The sequence below is a fragment of the Protopterus annectens genome, chromosome 5.part0, assembly GCF_019279795.1.
Source record: "Protopterus annectens isolate FY-2018-M chromosome 5.part0, PAN1.0, whole genome shotgun sequence".
NCBI lineage: Eukaryota > Metazoa > Chordata > Ceratodontiformes > Protopteridae > Protopterus > Protopterus annectens.
In genome coordinates, this window is record NC_056735.1 from 1,384,396,367 (window position 1) to 1,384,419,120 (window position 22,754).

At 42.6% G+C, this 22,754-nt stretch overlaps 1 protein-coding gene across 1 annotated transcript in view; it reads left to right on the plus strand.

Annotated features, from left to right (window-relative positions):
* The first annotated feature begins 1,604 nt into the window (after positions 1-1,604).
* Positions 1,605-22,754, plus strand: part of CCDC81 (coiled-coil domain containing 81) — a 1,631,012-nt gene continuing 1,609,862 nt past the window's right edge. The window contains exons 1-2 of the mRNA XM_044071201.1: positions 1,605-1,859; positions 2,345-2,406. Coding sequence (XP_043927136.1) covers positions 1,781-1,859; positions 2,345-2,406 — 141 coding nt within the window. The 5' untranslated portion in view covers positions 1,605-1,780. The remainder of the gene's footprint in view (positions 1,860-2,344; positions 2,407-22,754) is intronic.

Sequence of the window (22,754 nt, forward strand, 5' to 3'; positions counted from 1 at the left end):
TATTACAGATAGTATGCCTTGGTATACCTTATACACTCTTTCACACACAGAAACAACTATCATAGTAGGAGCTTGAATAAGCTTTCAACATCTTATCTCTAGAATCAGGAACAAATCTAGGAATAATCAGGGGCAATCAGTGACATTGTTTTCCAAAATGTTAGTACTATTAACACCAAATGTATTGTCCTTATTTATGAAAAGAAATCTAAAGCTAACACTTTTTCTCCAAAAAATTACCAGTTTTAGAAGATTAGGAGAGACAGAACAAAAATTTCTGAGCCATAGCTCTCAACCTCTTAGTGGAAAAAATCTGAGCAAAGCCAGAAATAGTAGGGGTAAAGACCCAAAAGTAGGGACAGATTTTAATTATTATGCTTATAAACATAGAACGTTACTAAATTCACAGATTTTGCATTAACATGCATTTTCTGAGTCTGAAACTCAAATGTATGCATACCTCTAACCTGTCCAGATTTTCACAGAATGTCCAGATTTTTACCATATATTTTTTTGTCTGTTCCCTACAAAATTTGTAGATTTTTGATATATTGCTGAGGACTGAAGTCACGAAATAATGACAGCAATTTGAGATACATTCTTCATATCATTCAGAAAATGCATGCGCATTGCGGACACAAAACCTGTTATTCTAGCAACTTTCTGAGTTGATAAGAGCATATTTCAAATCCGACCCTATTTTTGGGCATGTATTCCCCAATTACTTTTTGGCTTTGTTCAATTTTTTATGCCAAAAGATCGAGATGTATGAATGCTATGTAAGCTTTGTTTTTTTTTTTTTTTTTACTGACTTCAGTCGTCAGTGATTCGCCAGAAAATCAAACAGTTCAAAGCACAGATCTTAAATACGAGGCAAAACTGTACACTGTGCAAAACTCTGGAAAGTTGAGAGGAATGTCCTGACTCCTGAGTCCAAATTAAGGACAGTCGAGAGAGAGGTACAAAAGATTGTGCTGTATGTCGAACAACCAAACTTCAGTTTTAAAAGTAATTTTAAATTATAATTACTCAGTAATTACATATCACATATAGGCACATGATCAAAGAAACTGAACGATGTTTGTACTGGACAGGTAGAAATAGGGTTGCCACCTTTTCAAATGCCCAAAGTGGGACATTTTTGGTGCAAACGTTAGATTTTGTATGGTGAAACATGCCCATGGCCAGTACAAAGGACATAATTTCACTTTTTTGCCTAAATAAAAACTTATTATTGTAGCATTTTAGTTGCTTATTCTGTTTCTTATAACATTTAGGTGTTTCAGATACAGAATAACTGTTTTATACAACTATTACATAAAATATAAAAAAATAATTTTGTCCTAAAATCTCAGGACATTTGCCATGTTTACAATTTTTTTGCAGGACCCAACTGCCCAAAGAGGGACTGTCCCTCGCAAAGTGGGACAGGTGGTAATCCTAGGTGGAAAGCACTGTTTTTTTGTAAACTTACTGTGCTTTATTACCAATTCGGAATGAAGTGCGGACTTCACCATGACGTTTCCCCTAGCGACCTGTATAGACTGCTAATGCGTCCTAGAAACCGCGCGTGCTCAGTTAGCAGTGAAATCTCGAGCACTGGGTTAGCGGAGGCTTCAGTGGTGGATAGATGGGGCAGGTTTCGTTAGTATAGCGAGTAATCCTCGAAGTCTGTAATTCTCTGTACAAACTGAAAAGGGGAACAGTTTTACTTTTGCCTGTCGGAGTTTGAAGACGACCTGAAAATCAGAAATAGTGTCTATGCCTAGAGAGATAAAAAATGCTAGATATAATTCAGTCAGCGATCCAACAAAGTGGAAAAAGCTGTTTTCCAACGTTGCTCAAACTTTCCCAGGACGGTAAATAATACTTAATTTTCTTCGCGAAGGTTCTGGTCTAATTTGTATACAGCCCCAAATAAGTTAAACAGGACTTCTGAAGGATTAACAAATACAAAACTCATATTACCCGCACAGTAATTTTGTCATTTTAATTGTGTTTGTTTCTGTTTCATTTTGCTGTACTGCACTTATTAGAAGAGAAAATAAAAATACTTTAACTGGGTATCACATCTATATAACCACATATTATTGAAATAACGTTTGCAACTTTAACTAGCAAATGTTAATGACTTCTGGAGTCTGGAGACAATTTTGGGAAGCATAAAAATGAATGCTGTTATGGCATGATTGCGATGGATGGGGCATAGATGAGTCTTAATTTTGAAATTTGAGATGTTTGAAACGTTTGGTCTGAAAAGAGCAGTGATCATGCTAGCTTTGAGAACGCTGAACCTTAATATGTTTTCTTTTTTTTTTTTTTTGTTCTTTTTTAATTCCTCTAGATGTCATTGATATTTGGGGGAACGTCTCCGGATTTGTTGAACGCCAGATGTTAGTACAAAAGGTGAGACTTTGTGCGTTTCATTTTACACGTATGTACATTGTGCACATTACGGATAATATTAAATATATGACCAGCAGATTTTTGTGCAATGAGTGAATGCAGCGTTACAGGGATATGTGGCTACATGATGCGAGCACCACACGTGAAAAGTAGGAAACAAGGAATGTTTTACAGGAGCTTATCGATTAACTATTAACGTGGTAAAAGCAACAAAAAGTATTGGAATTCCTAATATTTCCTAGCAGCTCTGGCTTGCCAGCCTTAAGACAGAAAGAAAAAGAAAACCCGGTGACATTTACGAATTCTGGTTGTTGGTGGTGATTTTGTTGATCCAGTAAATATTTTATATAAAATGTCCCATAGTGTATTTGCAGTAAGTCATAATATAAAACTGTTTTGCAAACACTAGTAATGAAACTGGTATCCGTAATGCTATGCAGTATTTTTATTTAATATTAACGCGACCAGCTTTTATGCTCCTGTAAAGCATGTTTCAGTCTTTAGCTGTCTTTTTATCTCAGTGAACCAGCCAAGCATAATACACCTTCACCCAACCCGTTCACTCGCTAGGTGTCATTCAAGTATCTTCCAAACTGTTCATAAATGTGTACTCACTAAATATAAAGTTCCCTGTGCCATCCATTTGTTCACAACCTTCTTACCAAGAACACCTTTTTGCTTGCACTTTATACTTATAAGCTACTCTCACTTTACCTTGGATACTCTGCCATGTGGTGTTCCCAGATGTATTTTGTTGTTACTCAGGGTATTGACTACAGAGACTTTTCCCTGTTCAGTTTGGATCACATTACCACCTCTATTCATTTTATTTATTTAGACTTTAATGTGTAGACCATGCCTCCAAATTGTTTATTTTCATTAGTCTCTGATGATACTTCTTTACAGGTGTAAAGGCATTTGCAGACCACCCTTTATGAAAGCATAATTTCTCTCTCTCTCTCTCTCTCTATATATATATATATTTAGATATAGTGGGGTATTAAAGGCAACAGTGATCAGTCCTAGATGACCAATGTGGTTTACCGTACAAAAAAAATAAATAAAAATAAAGATGCAAGTTCTTCCCACAACAAAAGTCTTATGGCATGACAAAAAATTACAGCAAGTTTCTTCACTACAGTCCCATACAGCTGGGATACAGCTTGTTTCTGTGGGTATCTCTGTTTCTAGCTTCTCTGCAGCTCTCTGTTTTGGATTATTTTTACAGGAACAATCTTCAGCATCCCTCTGTTGTGTTCTTCCCAGACTTCATTCACTGATCTGTCTGTCTTCCAAAACCAGAGCTTAAGACATCAAATCCCTGTGAAGAACTGCAGAGATTACTCTGCACATGCTTACATTAGCCTTCATTAAGCAAACCTTCTCTAGCTAATACAGCAGAGTTTCTCTCTGCTGTTAAAGATGCATTCTCAGTTAAAGTGATAGTAACACATTTCTAACTAATGCAACAAAAGTTTTTCTCTGTTCTTAAAGTCACACTTTTGTTTACCTTATATTCTTATAGGAACCAATTCTTATTATGATAGCAAATTCTGCTTAAAGGAAACAATTCATCTGATGTTGTCAATCTTCATCTGTTCTTGACTCTTGGGTAAAGTTCTGATCCTTGGAACCGGTCTGGCCATTATATAGCTTGTGCCAGCTAAAAAACTATTGAGCTAAGTGTCTACCCCCAATGTCCCTTTCTACATTACCTTAGATCTCATTTGCCACTCTTATAGAAAGACGTGTCAGTTGACTTCTCTGTCACAACTAAGTATAATATTAAAATTAGTCAGTTTCTCTTTGACTCCCTGTCTTAGTTTAAACTCTCTTAGTATTTATTAGTCTTTATCTACCCACCCTTTCTTGTGTGAATGTTTTATTCCTTGTTTAACCTTATACTTGTTGGTATTTCTTGTCTACAGAAGTTGGTAGTTCCCCTCTCTCCCTTTTGTTCTACCCTTTGGTAATCTTTCCTACCATCATTGGTAGGATTTTTCCCTTTCCTTTCTTCAGTGAGTGTATCTGTATCTTTTGACCGAATTTCTGCCTTTCTTTTTTCTATCATGGCAGAAAAAGTCAAAGTCGACCACTGGTTTTAAACAGTGCCAATAGTGTGGCAGAAAAATTCCAAACTCTGACAAGCATGACAAATACATGTATTGTTTGGGTGCTCCTCATTTAGATTTAGAGAGCTCTGTCTGCCAGGGCTTCAGTACTAGGTCTCTGGTAGAGTATATAAATAAACTTATAGCTAAATGACTTTTTAAAGCCCCCTTTGAAGAAGCTTTGATCAAGGCCAACCAGTCTCCAAAGGCCTCTGGTTCAAAATCATGCAGACGTCTCCACTAGCAATGACATCTAAAAAACAGAAGCACCCATCTGTTGGTTCCTTTTCAGAACTGAAATCAGTGGTTCTGAAACTCAATGAATGGACTGAGTCCTTGACTCCAACCACTACTTTGGTGCCATTGACATCAGCCACAGCACCGGCACTAGTAATGACTCCAGCATCAGCACTGGCATCCTTAGTTTCTACATCGGTGCCAGTATCTCCGGCTGCTCCACAGCTTCTACCTTTTACTTCGGTGCCAAAGACTAAAACTTTCTACATACCCAGGATGAGATATTCCCCATCTATTGACTCTTTTCTGGGTCACCTCCCTAGCCCATTTATAGAGAGGCCAGAATCTCCCTCATGTCTGTCTGAGGTTGGAGGATCAGCTTCTGACAGCTGGGGTCTTCTTCCATCTTCTCAGCCCCCTTTCCCTCCTGGAGCAGGGGAGTCCCCCCCCCAGCACTCTGACATATATTCCTTCTCTGACCTTCTTGGAGGTTTTAGAGCTGTCAACTCCAACCATACAGATTCCAATGCCTCCGGGACTGACAACATTCTTGTTTTCGGTTCCGGGCATGGCTCTGACTCACCGATGGGTCCCTGGGACAGTGCCTCTGCCATTGGGTTCGAGGGGTTTGAGTCTACTCTTGTTTTTTATTCAGAGTCATCCTTACCACTTTGAACTGTGGTGGCTAGGGGTCTTTCCCTGGTTCCGGCTTTGGAGGTAGGTCTCTCAGGGTGGGGTGTGACCCCAGTTCTGAGTTTGTCTGTCTCAGTTCCTGGCTCCCATCCACCCTCAGAAGAACCTGCCTTTCAGGCTATGGAGAGGGCTTTGGCCACCACTAGTTCCCAGGTAGCTCCTGTGTTACCGGCATCTCACCCCTTGACCCCTGCTTACTCGGAGCTTCTGCTAACCTCCGTACATGGACAGTGAGCTCCAAGGATGCAAGAGATACCGACTAAGGATCATTCCCTTTTGAGTCCTCTTCAGATATTCCCACTGAAGAGCTCGCTTGGAAAAAGCTGTGTAAGAGGAAACACCTGGACTCCCCTTAAGAGTCCATCACTGAGGACACAGATTTCGATGAGGGGGAGGGCTCCCCCAAGTCACCCCCAGAAGATATCTCTTTTGGAGACATTCTAGAGATCCTGAAACAGAGGGGTAACTGAAAGTCCAAAGACCCTTCCTCTGAGGAGTCGGTGTACTTGCAAGCCTTTGAAGTTCACCCATCTATTTCCTGGTTGACTACTCCTGGTGACATTCTCATTAAGTTGATCACTCAGTGGGTCTGGAAGGCACCTAATTCAATAGAAATGATTCTCTGGAGACCAGATAAAATAATCTGTGCTCCCGAGGATCATCAGTACTGGGCAAAAGAATTAGCAGTAGATGCCATGGTGTTGGTGGCTGCCACTAAAAAGGAACTAGCTAAGGAAAGTTCCACTGTTCATCCCCCTAACTAGGAGTCAAGTGTGATGGACAGATTTGGAAAGTGGGTTTATGCATCATTGACCTTCACCATTAGGTCCTTGAATGTCATGGCACATTTCACTAGGCTCCAGAGGGATCTGATCAAGGAGCTGTCAGATACCCTAGCAGGAGCTGTAGCTGAGGGGGTCCAGGAAAAACTGGTCTCCCAGTTAGCTACCCTGGAGTCTATCTCTAATTCATCCATGAGGGTCACTGCACATGCAGCTGAAGGGGTGGCCATGTAAGCCAGTTCAGGTGTTGCAGTTTGACAACACACTTAAATGGGCCTGTGTGAGTTTGCAGAGCCATTCAAGCCTTCATTCATCAATGCTCCTATTGATGGATCCTCTTTGTTCGGCACTAAAGTCAAGAAAACTCTAGCCAGGTGTGAGAAGGATGGACACACCCTCTCTGCAATGGGCATACATTTTTCTGCTCCCCAATGAGCCTATTCTATGAATCAGAGGAGTGGGAAGATGTGGTTCAAAAAGTCCCAGAGGCCTTTCTAGGACACATGTCATGCAGACTCTCCCTGGGGCAGAGGGGGGAGCTCTAATGGAAGATGCCGTCCATGAGGCAGAGGTGGCCCACAGAACTAGGGTTCCAGAGATTCCTTCTCTGATCAACCCTATCAGTGCTCCTGAAAGGGGGGCTGATTGCTTATCTCTGGAGGCAGTCAGGGGAAGATTTTCTTTGCACCCAACAGCCTGGTGACAAGTGACCATAGATGCATGGGTGCTGAGAATTATTTCTAGATGTTACCTTATTCCCCTCACTCTTTATCCAAAAACTTGAACAAGACTCCCCAATGTTCCATCCAATCAAATTCTGGATGGTCACGGTTCAGTCAATGCTTTCCATTTTAGAGAAAATGATTGGATGTGCTCAGTAGACCTTCAAGATGTGATTATATCATATAAAGATGGACAAACGCTCAGGAAGGTTTCTCCACTTTTGTCTAGGTGCCAGTCACTGTCAGTTCAGGGTGCTGCTCTTTGGTCTCACCACAGCCCTCAGGGTATTCACCAAGTGTATGGCAGCAGTAACACCTCACTTGAGACTGCACAGAGTCCGGGTGTTTCCATGTCTAGATGACTGGCTCATCACTGCTTCCAGCAGACATCTACTGTTTCAGATAACAGAATTCACCCTACAATTGTTCCTATATCTTGGCATCATAGTCAGTCATACAAAGTCTCAACTGACTCCCTCTTAAGACATGGAATTCATAGGAGCTCGTTTGAACACCCTGTTCAATGCCAGAAGTCTAAACCTCAAGATGCACGCCCTTGAAGCCCTCCTCAGTATGGAGAACATCGATGTCTGTGCTGTGACTGAAACCTGGTTCAAGGCTCCTGAGAGCACCCCAGCACTATCAGGTTATACCTCATATCATGCGTTCCGGCCCCAAAATCCGGACCGAACCACAAAAGGAGGGGGAGTATCCATATTCATAAAGGATACCCACACCTCCAGGTTAGTGGCAACGCACGAAGCATCGGAGACCATCCAGGTGCAATTAACCATAGGTAAAACTGTCCTACAGTTTGTAGCATGCTACAGACCACCTTCTCAAACTCAGGAAACCCACACAGCCTTCCTGAAGACACTGGAGAGTATGAATGTCTCTCCAAACACCATCATATTGGGTGACTTCAACTACCCAAACATAGACTGGGAACATTACTCAAGCCCCAACACCCTAGCCCAAAGGTTCCTGGAGTTCATAAACTCAAATGCTATGGAACAACTAGTCACCATTCCCACAAGAGGAGAAAATATACTAGACCTGATCATCACAAACATGGGGTCAAAATGCTCCACACGGGAAGTATATCCCTCATTGGTGAGATCAGACCATAAATTAATCTCATTGGAGGTCCACATCCCGCCCCCACCTCCAGCAAAAGACCACAGTGAAGAACTTCTCAAAAGCAAACTTCACACTTCTTAAGACTGGAGTGGTATCCTTCAAGGCCCCCGAGCCAGTGGAAACCACAACCCACGCTGCTGAAACCCTTACAAATGCCTTCTACGAGCACCTCCAGGAATGTATGGATCAAGCAATCCCTAATAAAATCAAGACCCTTTCCACCAAAGGCAGGCGCCGGGTCTGGTGGACCCCAGCCATAAACAAACTCTACAACAAGAGGAGAAAGCTACTACATGACAGAGCAAAACTAAAAGGGAAGGCATCTCTGATCAATACTAGCAAAAAACTACGATCACTCATAAAATCATCCAAGGCCAACTTTGAGAGAAAAATCGCTAATGACACAAAAGACAATCATAAGACCTTCTTTAGCTATGTTAGAAACCTGGGTGGAAACTCCCAGATATGCTCAGAAGTAGTCCAAAATGATAAAAAAATCACTGAACCCACAGACATTGCCAACATACTGGCAGACAGGTTCAGTGCAAATTTCTCCCCTCCCTCTCCCCCAAAAGGAGAAATATCTATCCCACCAGAGTCTAGCCTCCCAAACATCTCAGATGCCCAGGTGAGAGCTGCTCTCTCTAAAGCAAAAAACACAGCATCAATGGGACCGGACGGTGTCTCCGGCTGTGTGCTACACGAACTCAATGAGGAACTAAACCCATACATAAGGCTGCTGTTTAATCTTAGCCTTACTACAAGATACGTACCCAAAGAATGGCGTACGGCAACTGTGGTCCCACTCCACAAAGGTGGTGCTTCTACGGACCCTGGAAATTACCGCCCCATAAGCTTGACGAGCCTTGTCTGCAAAGCTATGGAGAGGATCATAATGGAACTCATAAATAAAGACATCGGGGACCTACAGACACTGAATCCTACCTAATTTGGCTTTGTCAAGGGCAGATCCTGCCTCTTGAACTTGGTCGACTTTTTCGAAACAGTCACTAAGGCCATTGATGAGGGTAAGGCAGTTCACACAGCCTACCTTGACCTAGCAAAAGCGTTCGACACAATACCCCACTCGGGCATCATAGAAAAGCTCACCAGCTTAGATGTAAACCCATATGTCAAAAGATGGGTTGCAAACTGGCTCAAGGACAGAACACACAGGGTTAGAGTTGCTGGTACCATGTCAGACTCTAAGCCGGTCACAAGCGGTGTCCCACAGGGCTCAGTCCTGGGCCCCCTCTTGTTCGGCATTTATTTTTCTGAAGTGCAGGCAAACATAGGGGGATTGCGGCTGAAAAAATTTGCAGATGACTGCAAACTGGGCACCATAATTGACACTCCATCAGACACAGACATCCTCCAGAGAGGTCTCATAGAAATGGATAACTGGTGCCAGAGCCATGGCCTTAAACTAAATGCCAAAAAATGTATAGTCATACCCTTTGGGAAAAACAAGGTAACCCCTAATTACCACATAGGTGGTAATCCATTAAACACGGAAGAAGTTATCAGGGACCTGGGGACCCAAGTTGACAGTAACCTCTCTTTTGACACTCACATTGCCAAAGTGGTTAGGAAGACCTTCTACATTGCCCACCTGATCATGAAGGGATTCACATCCAGATCAGGAGAGGTCATTGTACCCCTGTACTCTTCACTTATCAGACCAATGATTGAGTACAATGCCCCATTCGGAATGTACCTTACCCGACACCTGCAGCAGTTGGAAAGACCCCAAAAGTTCCTCACCAAAAGGATAAAGGGGCTCAAACATATGTCATACGATGCCCGACTGAAGAAACTCCAGCTCTATTCAGTCGCATACCGTCTGCTCAGAGGTGATCTGTGCCTGACATACAAGGCCATGTCCAACCCGGAATTAATGGACATGCTCCACCTCAAAAAATCCAAATCCACCAGAGCCATGAGAGCAAGAGACTTAAACCTCAACACGGATATAAATAGGATGTGCTGGAGGGACAGATTCATCACCCAGAGACTCCCTACACTATGGAACAGAATCCCAGTCTATGTGAGGCAGAGCCCCTCACTGACTCTGTTCAAGAGAAATCTTGACGAGTGGATGGGAGATCGTAGGTTTACCCCGGGAATCATCTCTGTGTCACTGCTGGACAGAGGCACAGCAAACTAATGGGTATAGTATTCTCATCCTAAGGGGTGGTGAAAGCCACAAACACTCTGGCTAGGCTTATAAATGCCCTAAGGCAGATAGCCTAGTATGAACCTATGAACCTATGAACCTATGTGTAGCCTCCCTCCCCCTTCACAGATTGCAGAAAATAAAATCTCAAGTACATTCTCTCCTATGCACAAAGTACCAGCCTTACTAGTGCTTTAAGTGTTGGGGTCCATGGCAGCAGCTATCACTCTGGCCCCACTAGAGAGATTTCTCATGAGGTTACTGTAATGGCTTCTTGCAAATCAGTGGTCTATTCTAACCCATCCAATGAACTACTCAATTTTTATCACCAGTCACTGCAAAAAAGACCTATCCTGGTGGATGGAATCCAACGAAATTCTTTTGGACCATCCCTTTGTCCCTTCTCAACCCAAGACCATAGTGACCACGGATGCCTTCCAGATGGGGTGGGGCATTATCTGTGAAAGACAGTCCAAGGCACTTGGTCCCCGACAGAGGCCAGTCTACATATCAATGTCTTGGAGTTGAGGGAGGTGCTACTAGCATTACAAGCATTTCAATCTGCCCTCTCTCAAGGAACAATTGCAGTTCAATCAGACAACATGTCTGTAGTCTGGTACATCATCAAACAAGGGGAACCAAATCCTATCCCCTGTGTTGAGAATCCCTCAGAGTGGGACAGTGGGCCATTGCCGACAACCACTTTCTGATAGCAATGTATATCCCGGGGAGTTCAGATGTAACAACGGACAAACTAAGCAGATGCATTCTACTGCCTCACAAGTGATCTCTCAATCCCAATATGGTGAAGAAGATGTTTCATCACTGGGGTCAGCCTTGCTGCAAACTTTTTGCATCACCCCAAAACAACAAGTGCAGAAGCTATTTTGCCCTAATCCTCCCCCCCACAGGAGGAGTCCCCAAAAGACACTCTTCTCCTCGATTGGCCCCTGGGGCTCCTCTATGCCTTCCCTCCTTTCCCTCTGAGCCCACTCTTTCTCTAGAAAGTAGCCAGGCTACGAAGCAAAGTAATCCTCATTGCACCCTACTGGCCTTGACAAAATTAGTTTCCCTTCCTATGATCTCATCCAGTTCAAAATCCATGGATTCTGGACTCAGTTCCATACCTTTAATCTCACCCTCAGGGACTGGTGCATCCCACTCTTCAAAGTCTCAAGCTAACTACTTGGTTCCTCCAGTTCCATTAGTCAACAGGCATAGTGATACTTGATACCATTCCCAGTATGAAAAATTTTGCTGGCATCGCATAAACTTCCCACCAGGAAACTCTACCTCAGTAAGTGGAAGAGATTTTCAATCTGAGCTTGTGATAATGGTCTCGACCCTTTTTCAGCTCATGTAGAAAAAGTTTTAGAATTTCTGGCCATCCTTTTTGCTAAAGGAGCTTCCGCCTCCACTGTTAAGGTCATTCTGACTGCCATTTCTAATTTCCATAATTGCTTCAGAGACCTACTTTCAATTTTGCATAGACCATGTAAGGTCTTCGTCAAGGGAACTATTCAGTTAAGCCTCCATTTAAAGACCCTGTACACCTATGGGACCTAACCGTTGTTCTATAATCACTGGTACTTACCCCCTTTGAACGAGTGGCTACATGTGACTTAAAGTTTCTTTCTTGGAAAACGCTTCTCCTCATAGCTATAACCTCTGCAAGACAAGTGTCTGACTTGCAGGCCTTATGTTCAAAACCCCCTTACTTAATTTTCCATAAGGATAGAGTTACACTCAGAACCAATCCATCCTTTCTTCCGAAGGTGGTCTCAAAGTCCAACATTAATCAAGCCATAGACTTACCTGTTTTCTTTCCCAATTTTTCCAAAAGCGGAATATTGCCTACACTTGTTGGATGTTCACAGACAATTACGTTTCTACCTCAGCAGAACTAAAGAAATTAGGAAATCAAAACAATTGTTTGTTTCCTTTTCTGGCACAACTTTGGGAAAATCTGTCTCTAAGGTTAACTTGTTAAAATAGTTAAGAGATTGTTTTACTGACATTTATAATAGAAAGAACCAAAAAAAAAAAAGGAATCCAGAGGAGGCACAAGGACCCAAAAGACCAGTTTAATGAAAATTGTAATGCAAATGTAGTCAAGCGTTTTCGTCTTGTAAAAAAACTTCTTCAGAACAGCTAATAGGCCTTCATCACATTATGAAATTCTTGTCTTATATAAGGTGTGGTTTTAAGTCTATTAGCAGTTCTGAAGAAGTCTTTTTACAAGACGAAAGTGCTTGACTGTATTTGTATTACAATTTTCATTAAACTGGTCTTTTGGGTCCTTGTGCCTACTCTGGATTCCTTTTTTTGATTCCTGGTTCATTGGTTTTACCTCTTGATTCATAATAGAAAGAATCTCAAGTTACTTGCACCGGTGAAGACACATTCCACTAGATCTGTGGCTACTTCAGCTGTTTTTCATTCGAAGGCTTCCATGAGTGAAATATGCACAGCAGCAATGTGGACTACTCCACATACCTTTATTACTCATTACAAATTGGATTTGGTCTCAAGGGGAAGTGCCTCCTTTGGTCCTATGGTTCTCAGGAATATCCTTCCTTAGGGCCATTCAAAATCTAAAGTAGCTGGAGACTCTGTCACCAAGAGTCAAGAATAGATGGATTGCTAGCATTAGATAAAGAAGTTATGTCTTGCCATAACGTTTGATCTGTGTTGCCGATCTTCATCTATTCTTGGCATCTCATCCTCCTTCCCCCTCATGTGGATTCCTAGAGGAGTGAACCCTTGTTCTGGGTTTTTTGTTAGGACTCACCTTGGACATGGCTTCTTCATTTAGTTCAGTTTCCTTCTATTTTTCTATAAGTCTGGAAACTCGATCTGATGTAATGTAGAGAGGGGCATTGTGGGTAGACTCTTAGCTTGAGAGTTATTTGGCTGGCACAAGCTATATAACGGCCAGACCAGTTCCGAGGATCAGAACCTTACCCAAGAGTCAAGAATAGATGAAGATCAACAACAACAACAACACAGATGGAATGTTATGGTAAGACATGACTTCTTTTTATTTACATTAGCTGTTATCTTTACATATTTTTCCTACAAATACAGCATTATCTGCACAATTTCCGTTCAGTTTTACCTTTTATGTAACTTCAGTCGGACGCTTTATTTGGTAATATCTGACATTCTGTGCTTTACACATACACACACACACACAAACACACATATGTATATATATATATATATATATATATACATACATACATATATATATATATATATATATATATATATATATATATATATAAATGAGTGTGTGTGTGTGTGTAGATGTATATTTATATATATTTTTCTCTGCAAAAAAATAAGTTATGTCTTACTATAATGTTCAATCTGTGTTGTAGATCTTTGTTCATTCATTACAGATAGGACCTCGGTTCCGTCCTTAGAACCAATACGGCCATTTCCCAGCTCACGCAAGCCAAAAACTCTCAGCTAAGAACCTACCCACAATGACCCTCTCCTAGTTGCTCCAGATCGAGTTTGCCCACCCTAGATAAAAGATGTAGTAATAGAAAAAATAGTATGAGGCTCTGTCTGAGCAAATACCCTAACCAGGAGTTCCTAAAGTCCACCAGGAGTCCAGGCAGGGGGAAGGAGTCCGGGAAGTAATGAATGAACAAAGATCTACAACACAGATGGAATGTCATGGTAAGACATAACTTCTTTATCTGATGTTGTAAATCTTTGTTTATTCATTACAGATAGGACCGAGTCCCCAGCTACTTGAGTCTTGGGTGGCCCTAAGGAAGGATATTTCTGAGCACCATAAAACCAAAAGATGCTCGTCCCCTGGAGGCCAAATCCAATTTGTAATGAGATATAAGGATATGAGGTCTTGCTCAAGTGGCTGCTGTGCATATATCATCCATACAGGCTCTGGAATGAAAAGCTACAGAAGTAGCCATAGCTCTGGTAGAATGAACCTTTATTCTGGAAGGTAAGGATAGTTTATTCTGTTGGTAGATAAAGGTAATGATGTTTCTAAGCCAAGAGGATAAAGTTACTTTGGAAACAAGTTTACCCAATCTGGGTCCTGCAAAGGCCACAAACAATTGGTCTGTTTTCCTGAAAGATTTAGTTGTTGTTGTTGTAGTTGTTGTCTTTCAGCTTTTCCTGGTTAGGGGTTGCCACAGCGGAACTCAGGTCAGCTAATGATTGGCAATAAATTTTCACGGTGCCAAGTTCCAGCTCGACGCCCAACCTTCAATGAAGGTACGCCCATTCACGCATGTATTTTGGAATGCCACTCGACCCACGGGGAAGACATGCAGACTCCACACAGAAGGCAATCCCTGCACACTAGCTGAGAATCGAACGGGAGAACCTCTTGCTGTGAGGCAACAACGTTACTGCTGCAAAGATTTAGTCCTTTCCAAATAATGAAGCTGCCAGTGCACATCAAGGGTGTGCAAAAGGTACTCCCCTGTATTAGAATGCCTTGGGAAGAAAACCGACAGGTCAATAGACTGGTCAATGGAACAGCCAGAAATGACCTTGGGCAAGAAAGAAGGGTCAATACGAAGGAACGCCCTATCCATGTGGAAGATCAAGTAAGGACTTTTAACACTCAAGGCCTGCAGCTCAGATACTCTTCTCGTTGAGGTGAGTGCTACTAGAAGTATGGTTTTCCATGACAAAAATTTCAAATCACATCAATCAAAGGGCTCGAAGGGAAAACCTTTGAGAGACTGAAGCACCAGAGTCAAGTCCCAGGGTTCTAAGGGAGGCTTGACCAGAGGTTTAACATGTAATACTCCCTTCAAAAAGGTCTTGCATAGGTGGTGTGACATAACTGAAGAATTATCAAGACCATTATGAAAATTGGTGATAGCAGTTAAATGTACAGTGATTGTTGAAGCTGGGGCTCCTGCGTATAAAAGAGTAGTCAGGTATTGTAGGATCTTTTGAACAGGCATAGAGAAAGGGTCTAAGTTCTGGTGTTTGGCCGAAATAGAGAACTTAGTCCATTTACTAGAATAAACATTTCTAGTGGAAGGTTTGTGTGAGGCCAGAAGAATTTCATGAACAGGAGATGGGATGTCAGGCAGCCTGGCAATCACTGGAAGTGGAGGAACCAAGCTGTGAGCTTGAGGCTGTGCAGGTTTAGATGAATCAGTCCCTGAGGATGAGATAACATGTCCTGGGAATGATCCAGGACCCATGGGCTGTGAATCAGATGAGGCCATAGAAATGGGAACCAGACTTGAGGTGGTCAGTAGGGAGCAATGAGGATCACTTTGCTTTTCAACCTCTAAGCTTTCTGGAGAAATTTTGGAATGAGGGGAAATGGGGGAAAGGCATACAGAAGATCCGGGGGCCAATCGTGCATTAGAGCATCCCTCGGTGGTTCCCCCTGAGGGGGGATCAAGGCAAAATAGCTTCTGCATTTGTAGTTTAGAGGGGAAGCAAATAGGTCGCAGCAAGGCTTGCCCCAATGTTGGAAGATCCGATCTGCTATTACAGGGTTGAGGGACCACTCATGAGGCATCAGGTGTTCCTGCTCAGATTGTCCGCAATAAGGTTGGAACTCCCAGGAATGTGCATTGTTATAAGAAAGCGATTGGAAGCTATTGCCCACTGCCAAATCCTCATGGCTTCGTGACACAGGGGGTAAGATCTAGTTCTGCCTTGCTTGTTGATATACCAGACAACTGACATGTTGTCTGACTGAATTGCAATGGTCCCCAAGGGTAGGGATGCATGGAACGCTTGCAATGCTAAGAGAACTGCCCTCAGTTCCAGGACATTTATGTGCAAGTTGGCCTCAATGGGGGTCCAGGTGCCTTGGACAGTCTTTCCCTGGAAATGCCCCCCCCCCACCCTAACAGTGAAGCGTCTGTGGTCACCATGGCCATGGGTTGCGGAAGACAGAACAGTCGACACCAAAGATTTGTTTGTGGCTTCATCCACCATAGCATTTCTTCCTAGCAATGGTTTGTAAGGCGTATCATGTGGTTGAGTGGATGGGTAAACAATGACCATTATGTGGAAAGGAGCCACTGCAGGATTCTCATGTGCAGTCTCGGCAGTGGTACTAACGTAATGGCAGCTGCCATGGAGCCCAAAAGTTGCAGTACAAGACGTGCTGGTACATATGTGTGAGGAAGAAGGTCTTGGATTTGGTGTCTTATTTTCAAAACCCTGTGACGGGGGAGAGAAGCTTGACAGGATGTTGTGTCGAAGACCACTCCAATAAATTCCTGTGCCTTCACTGGGGACATCTGAGATTTGTCTTTGTTGATTGTAATCCCCAAGCAGAGAGCAAGACCTTGAATGTGAGAGAGGCTGCGGACTAGGAGATTCCTGGTCAGAGCGGTAAGGAGCCAGTTGTCTAGATAGGGAAACACCTGGAATCCTTGTAGTCAAAGATGAGCTACCACAACTGTCATACATTTGGTGAACACTCAGGGGGCTGTCGAGAGACTGAATGGCAGTGCCCTGAACTGGTAGTGATTGGCTCCCAGCCAGAAGTGGAGAAACCTCCGGGAGCGGTGATCCATCTTTATGTGGTAGTACACATCCTGGAGGTCTATAGAGCACATCCAATTGTCCCTCCTTAGGAAGGGAAGAATGGACTGTACTGTGACCATCCGGAATTTTTGAGGTTTGATAAATTTGTTCAGTAGGATGAGATCCAGGATTGGTCTCCAGTCTCCTGTCTTTTTTGGCACTAAAAAGAACCTCGAGTAAAACCCGGATCCTGTCTGGTCTAGTGGGACTGGTTGGATGACTCTTTTTCTTAGCAGTTTTTCTATTTCTAAGGCTGCTAATTCCCTCTGATTGGGTGGTACATCAGGGATTCATTTGACGGGTCTGGGAGTTAACTCAAATGGTATTTGGTAGCCTTTGGATATTATTCTCTGCACCTGAACATCGGTAGTAATAAGATGCCAGGCTGGTAGATGCAGAGAAAAATGACCCCGACTACTTCCAGAGGAAAGCAATTGGGTCACTGCTCAGGAGTGCTGGTAGGTTCTGCCAGAGAAAGAATCTCTGGCACCCTGGTTACGCAGACCCCCTCTACCCTGAAAGGGGCATCTTCCATATGAATTGCCCCCTCTGCCCCAGGGGGATTGTTCACCATGAGTTTCATGAAAGGATCCTTGGGATTTCTTGAACCACATCTTTCCTCCCTTCTGGTTCCTGGAGTAGGACCTCTGGGGATTGGAAAAGCATATGCCCACAGCAGACAAGGTCTTTCCGTCTTTCTCACTATGTGTAAGTGTGTCTCATACCTTGAGTCCAAAATGTGCAGCTTCATCAACAGGTGCATTGATGAAGGAAGATTTAAAGGGGTCTACGAAGTCACACAACCGCATCCAAGGATTATGTCTCATGACAACACCAGATGCGGCAGCTCGAGCTGCCCCCTTGGTGGTGTGAGATATCAAATGCATCAAGGAGTTCGAGATGGATTCAAGGGTAGCTAGCTGTGAGGTGAAAGTGTTACGCACCTCATCAGGCAGTACCCCCACCAAAGAGGAAGACATTTTGGAAATTAGGTCTCTTTGGAAATGAGTAAAGTGTGCCAGATAGTTCAGCGACTGAATGGCGAAAGTCGCTGAAGTATAGGTTCACTTCCCTAGTCTGTCCATGGTCTGGGACTCCCTGTTTGGAGGATGGACAGTGGAACTGTCTTCTGCTAGTTCCCTCTTGATGGCCGCCGCCATGACCATAGAATCAACTGTCAACTGCTTGGATCAGTGGGGTTGGTCTTCAGGTGTAGATAACATTTTGTCTGGCCTCCGGGGAACAGGTTCTACATTGTCCGGGGCCTTCCAGGCATGCTGCACAATTGTCATCTGCCGGTGGGGTCACCCAGGAAGTGGATGGCTGGGCACCGAAGGCCTGCAGGAACACTGATTTTTCAGAAGAAGGGTTAGAGGACTTCCATTCCCCCCGCTGTTTGAGGATTTCAACAATGTCTCTGAATGAAACGTCACCTGGAGGAGAATGTGGGGACCCTTTCCCCTCATCACAATCAGTGTCTTCTGTGATAGATTTCTCCGGGGAATCAAGGTGCTTCCTTTTGCACCATTTCTTCCGGGGTGGCTCTCCAGTGGGATCTTCTGAGGAGGACTCTGGAGAAGGGGTTCTCTTCATAGGGGGTTCTTGTGAATCCTGTGCCCCAGGACCTGACATAGTGGGTTGGGAGAGGTGCATGCTAGGGGAGGTATCTGATACTGATGTCATTGTTGCTGACTGTGAGCCTTCAGAATGAAGGACCCTTCCATCACCTGTACAGCAGGCCCACTCGAGGAGGGATGGGAGCCCAGAACTGGGAGGGGCAACCTCAGAACCAGGGTCACACCCCACCCCGAAGAGCTCACCTCCAGTTGAGGGGTTCTGAGAGAACTGGAAACCATCAGAACCGTGGACATAATTGGTGCTAGTGAGAAAGTAGGTGCCGGACTAGGTACCAAGGTATGGACGGTCCAAGCACCGCTCTGAGAAAGCATCGGCTCCACTGGAGCTGATGCAGCAAGGGTGGTCGGTGCCGACAGGGGAAACACTGCTGTCGGAGCTGAGACAGTATGTACTGAAGCGGACATCGGTGCCGAGATCAGGGTGGATGCTGGATGAGGATAAACAGGGGAAGATGTGGTAAAAGATTCCAAGGCAGGAGGGACTGAAGGTCTAGTTGGAATGGGCAATCCCCTAGCTGCCAGAAGCTGGTCCACAACCTGCACTAGATCTAGTTCAGAAAAACTCCTAGTGGATCTAAAGGAGGCTGTTGAAGGGAGAATCAGGTCTTTCTAGAAAGGGGCTAAACCTCTGCCCCAAAAAAGGGTTATAAGTTGGAGAGTATCATGTCCTTGGCAGGTATTTGAGTTTTGGAGCTGATGGAGCTGAAGAAACTGTCGGCACTGTGGCCGGGGATGGTGCCGAGGCATGTACAGTCATTGGATCTCATGGAGCCGAAGAAATTGTCGGCATCATGGTCGGAGATGGTGCCGAGGCATGTACAGTCATCGGAATCGATGTGGGAACCAAGAATGGCACCAAAGTCAGTGGTGCCATGGTTGGAACCAAAATAGGAGTGAATATCATGGTCGGCACCAAGGGAGAGGACACAGAGCTTGGTGCCAAAGAGATCTGCGCTGAGGGCACTGGCAAAGCACGGGGAAGACTCGGTTCTGTAACTGACGGAGATGCAGGACCCAAGTGACTCTGTTTTTCCTTATGTTTTTTGGTCTTAGGAGGGGGTGAGTCCTCCGACCCAGATAGAGCCTCTGCAAAAGGTGTCTCGAGTAAACGTTTAAAATAAGTTTATTCTTATGTTCTGCTAGTGTCCGATTACTAAAACTAGCACAAATGTCACAGTCAGCTTTAATATGATCCAAGCCCAAACAGTAGACACAACAGACATGTGTATCTGAGTTAGGCATCTTACTTCCACACTTGTTACACTGTTTAAATCCCAACTTAGCTTTGTCAGACATGGTAAGGTAACAATGCAATCTTATAGAAAAAATAAGGGAGAAAATACCAGTGATGTTATTTTAAAGAATACCACTAGTAAAAAGGGAAGGCCTGTCAAAGACAGGAGAGAGAGGGACAGTACCAAAAAAGGTAAATAATTAAATTACCAAGGAAAAGGGTAGGAAATAGGCTTAGGTTATAGGCGACAGTGAGAAAAGGCTAACTTGACTAAAAATTTAGTAATTTTGAAGAAAAACTGTCATAAAATTAACAATTGTCTACTTAGCTTTGAGAGAGATGGCTAACACGTCTGACTAGGAAAGCGGCAAACGAGATCTGGAGTAACTAGGAGAGGGGCATTGTGGGTAGGTTCTTAGTTTTTGGCTTGCATGAGCTGGGAAATGGCCGTATCAGGTCCTATCTGTAATGAATAAACAAAGATTTACAACATCAGATCTAATGTTTATAGTGCACTGGTCCATCTATGCACAAGGGCTCACCAATTTTTAATAATGCACTCAGGTCAACAAGGCAGGTTCACTATAGATATGCTTCAGCCTTATTAGGTGTCAACTGTAACTAACATGGAAAATTTAGCTCTGTTGTGAAATCTTCAGCTTAACAAGTAGCCTGCCCAATATGGAAGAAACAAAACAGTAAAAACCCTATTGCAAGTGCATATTAGACCCAACCCTGCTCATTTATGGAATAAATTCTCAATTCATATACTTTCACTCCAGTTTTGTGAATACAGTTAAGATGTCACTACCTTCTTGAGTATACTCTGCAAATGTGCAGTCTGTGTTCTAACATGGTTTCTGGCCTGTACACAGATGTAACTTGCATTTCACCATCTAAAGAGAAGTTTTGTATGACTTTATTCACCAAGTTTCTCTCACTATGTCTGAATTGTTATAAAGCACTTTCTATTTTTCCCCATCTCCTCACAAAGAAGGAAACAAGTACAGTTCATGGAATGTTTGCTGTGAAACACATGGGTTCAAAATACTGGCAAACTGTGCTAGAAAGAGTAATTTCCTGGTATTCTATACACACACAAAGGAATAAATCCCATTTTGGTATTCTGAAATGTGGTTAATACAATTATCAATGAAAGTAGGGCAAATTTCCTTGATGAGAAATGTTTTATAATTGTCCAAAAAAAACATTGTTGCAATTAAATCTTTTAGCATTTTCAAATAATTCTAATATTTTTTGTATGTAAGAAAAAAAAAAATTTGTACCAGAAACACCACTTACTCAATTTACTTCATTTATTTGGTTTAATTTTAATTTTGTAATGTGGTCCAGACACTTCACAAAATATGGACACCAGTGCTTAATGTCACAGTGCTGGAGGCACAACCTCTTTAGTGCATTGGAAAATAAAGGCAGGAGCCATGTTTGTGATGGAGTCTGCATTTTATTTATTTGCTTATTTATCATTTATTAACTGGGTAAGCAGGCTGATTTACAGACCCTTCACAACCACATTCCAAGTTATAAGGCCTAGTATGAATACAATATTTGAATGGCTGATTTAGTATAAATAAGAGTCAACTGATATGTTTTGGTGGAGGAAATGGACTGCTGTGATAAAAAAAACATTGACACATGGAGAACATGCAAAACTCCACACAGACACATAGCAGAGGGCAAAAAGAGGGCAAAAACTGAACTCCAAATCCTGAAGCTCTGAGATAGAGAGCCTATATCTGAGCCACTGTATTGCAATTTTGGCTGTAGTAACAGTGACAGAATACAATTCTGGTAAAAGAAAGACAGATTTTTATATGTTTTGAACTGTGATTTTTGGACCAGGATGATTCTGGATGTATTATCGTATTAAAATATGATATATACTCATGACTTTTGAGGTTTGATTATACGGGTAAAGCTTGAGTGACCAAACAAAGCAAAGTGAATATATTGCCTTGTAACACACTCTAACCATATATTGATGGTATTATAGAATAGTTATGGTGTTTTGGGCTTTCTTGCTTTCTAGCAACATGTATTTTTGCAATTTTCTCTTTTGTTGGTGTGAACCTGGGGTTCCCATTGTATGCTCGAGGACTGTATGGCTGGTCTGAACTCTGAGAATTTAAATGTGATGACAGAAAAATATATACTAAGTCTGAAATTTTTATGTCTCAGACTGTTACCACTTCTATGAGGTACAGCAGTCTCAGAGTATATATGTATATATATATATATATATATATATATAGTGGGTATGTGGGGGATGCATTCTTACACAGTGGGGATGAAGGAGGCTTGTCCCCCTGTAAAACAAAGCACTTTTTAAGAGTAACAGAGAGCTTCACATGTTGCCATTAAATTCTGAGAATGTCACATAATGTTTTGGATGTTTAAGACTGTCATTTCAGAGTCTCAAACTTCAGATAGAGCCTGTATACTTTTGCAGTTTGTGTTGTTTACTTCTCCCATAATGTCATGAGACAATTAATAGAAAAGGTAGCTCTAATGTATCAGTTTAAGAGAAACTGTTTTGTGATTTTGAAGCTTAAATTGCATTTGATACAATGTCATCACATAGTGATGACAATAAAATGTCTGCAGATTTTTTTCTTCGGTAAGAGGCGATGTAAAGACATTCAAGGTTGAAAACTGAAGAATGTAATGTAGCAAGCATGGAGTACAATATGTTTAGTGAAAATGCAATGGACAGCTCTTGATTTATTTTTAAATTTGCTTCTTAGTAAGTAAAAATCATGGTGGTAATTTTTTTTTAGTAAGCAGTCATTGGAGGTTTAATGTGGAGTTTGATGAGAGATTTTAAAAATCTAGTCATAGGGCAATGGAGTAATGTTTCTGTGATTAACCCTTTTTTCTGAGCCTATCCCATTGCATAATACCTTATTAGTTCATGATTAAGGTGTGGGGTGTGATGTAACATAATCGTAACTGCTGTAGTTTGGACATGAGGGAGAAGCTCCTTTGGACAATCATAGTGGAGTGAATATGTTATGCTAACAGTGACCAATGGCTCCCTACTATG